At 45.7% G+C, this 2,581-nt stretch overlaps 1 protein-coding gene across 3 annotated transcripts in view; it reads right to left on the bottom strand.

Annotated features, from left to right (window-relative positions):
* arhgef10 (Rho guanine nucleotide exchange factor (GEF) 10) overlaps positions 1 to 2,581 on the bottom strand; it is a 44,561-nt gene that overhangs the window by 36,700 nt on the left and 5,280 nt on the right. For all 3 annotated transcript variants that reach the window (XM_005739007.1, XM_005739009.1, XM_005739008.2), the window contains exon 2: positions 1,044 to 1,153. In XM_005739007.1, the coding sequence (XP_005739064.1) occupies positions 1,044 to 1,080 (37 nt within the window). In that variant the 5' untranslated portion in view covers positions 1,081 to 1,153. The remainder of the gene's footprint in view (positions 1 to 1,043; positions 1,154 to 2,581) is intronic.

Genomic DNA, 2,581 nt, shown 5'->3' with positions numbered 1-2,581 from the left:
CCCTCAGCTCCATAACGGTCTGCTTAAATGACTCACTGCTTCTGTTTCGCCTCAGCAACAAATCGAGCGAGCGGCCAGCTGGAGACGAAGGATTTCTCTGGCCTGCGTCTACCCCGGAGGCTTTGTGTGCCCCTGTGCGCGCTGCTGCATCAGTATTCTGCCTCATACTGAAGCACATTGTCTGCTATTCACAGTAGCGCAGCACATTTTACTCTCCTTACTCCCTCATTCCTCCGCCCACGCACGCTACAGCGGTGAATGAGCGGAGGAGAGGAATCTGCGCTGTTGACTCGAGCTGCACAGCTTCATCAACCTCTGAGAAAATCATCTAACCTTACGATGACCTGCAGAAGTGATCAGCTGACCAACACCTGCAACCTCTGTGAAACAAAGTTTCCTCATTTTGGTTAAAGTGGACGTTTTTGTTCATTTTCTGTCATACGTATACACATTTATAAACTATGACAGCTGTGGAATTTTTTAATGATCCCTGTGAGCCAAACTCTTCTTTTTCCTCGTTGGATTTGGATGATGTCAGAGAGAAAGGATATCCTTTATATAGAAGCTCCACCCACCTGCCTTTCAAACCATCTTCTTACAGAATAGAGTAGCATGTCTATTGTCATTGTACATGTACAACGAAAGAAAAGAGCAAAACAAGATGGTGGTCTTTCAGGACGAGGCGCTAATAGGAAGTGGATGATTCTTAAACTCAGCTCTCTTCCTCAGTGTGTCTATTGTCCTGTCCCTCATCTCCCCTCCCCTCACCCAGTTGCAGCAGATGGCCCCGCCCCTCCATGAGCCTGTTAAAATGGAGTTTTTCCTTCCCACAGTCACCGAATGCTTGCTCATAGGGAGTTTTGATTGCTCAGGTTTTGTAGGGCCTGTTGTTGTGCTTTGGCACTATGTACATAGAATTGAACTGACCAACTGAGCTAACCGGCCCATGAAAACAACACTTTCCACCATGTTTACCAGTTTAAGCATCGAGGAAGCGGACACATGCAAATCACATATGAAGGACGAGGATTTGTTGACTTTACTTTCAGGAGGTGGGGGAGGAAAGTCTTCCATGTCCATGCTTACTGCTCTTCTCCTGCTAAAGCTCTTCAGACATCAGCCCGCAGAGGCTCAGTTACACCAACGCACATTCCTACAGGAGGAAAGGACAAATGTCGTTACAGTCAGTTCAAGGAGGCTCATACAACAGAAAAAAAGAGACCGAGTTTGGCATTTCTAGGTCAGCATATGTGAGCCAGTCGGTCCACAAAAGACCAACCACTTGTTATTCAATGTTACTTAAAGCGGCAGACAGCAGCGTGGCTGTGTTGTCACGGTCTGCTACCTTTTGTATCAACATCTGATTCTGAACCAAAGCAAATTCAGACAAATGAAGAGTGAGAGAAAACAAAGGAAACACTTGTAGAGCTCCCAGGGAGAGATGATGCTGGCGTGTGTTTACGTGTGCCCGGCATTGTCATATGCTAATGCTGCGTGTGTGTGTGTGTGTGCGATGCCATGGTATGCACAGCCTGTGCTACCATTGTAATGGACACATCACACCCTGCTGCGTGTCCACGAGGAAAACAGAGGCTGTGGAGCTTTGCAGCTAAAGCAAAGTTCATGCAAAGCAGGATTCAGCTTAGATTTGAACTCATTTCTTTGGTTTCAAATACATTCAGAATGCATTACACGAGCAGACTATCAAAAACTCACTTTAACGCTCCAGGATGTGAAATATGTGCTGCTGTAAATTAAAACCCAGGCAGGTTATCATGCAGAGGCACAGGTCAGTGTTGCACTTCTGTCTCAAACAGCAATTATCAGCCACACATTTTGGTCCTTATTAGCATGCTGAGGCAGGAGACCTTTGGACCTGCATGAACATAAGAGGCGTTACATTCCTGAGCAGCACAGGGTTCCTGTCTGATGTGCAGCTTTTATCCAGAGGTGACAGTTTCTGTCAAACAAAGCTGAGCTATTTACTGGACATCTTCAGCTCACTACTGTGCACAAGGACAGATGACAGTGTGGTGACATCATGCTGTGGCATAAAGCGGGCATTGTAGCGCTGTGTGTGCACCATTCTCTATCCATGCAATCTCCACAGCCAGCGTAGCTTCACAGCAGTCTGCTTCTGACTAAGACAAACGTGCAGCAGAACAGAAAACAAGAAGGATAACTCATTCTGAGTCTCAAAGCTTGTTTTGTCTAGAAATAATGTGAAATCCTCTCGCGTTGTCCTCCACTCTGTTCACTGGGCACAAGGCCAGGAGAGAGGATCTGTCTGCTACGGCTAACAGTGCTAACACAGACAGGTAGGCTGCACTGAGCCTGAGGAGGCCCTAGCTTCATAATGGAGTACAAAGAGACAGGCAGATGCAGCTGCAGCATTAACATAGCTTACATCTGTCCATCTTCAGGCTCTACTGTGCTGAAGAACAGTGATATATAATGTTTGTGTTTGATCTTTTTTTAATTATCATGGTATGAAATATTTTTCTTAGACTGAATAAAATCATATTAGCAATTGTCACTCATGTAGGGCTGCCACAATTTTTTGATAGTCGATTATTTTTGC

This window comes from Pundamilia nyererei, unplaced genomic scaffold (assembly GCF_000239375.1).
Source record: "Pundamilia nyererei isolate P.nyererei 1_Seehausen unplaced genomic scaffold, PunNye1.0 scaffold00088, whole genome shotgun sequence".
NCBI classification, from domain to species: Eukaryota; Metazoa; Chordata; class Actinopteri; order Cichliformes; family Cichlidae; genus Pundamilia; species Pundamilia nyererei.
This window is presented reverse-complemented; position numbering and strand designations above follow the sequence as displayed.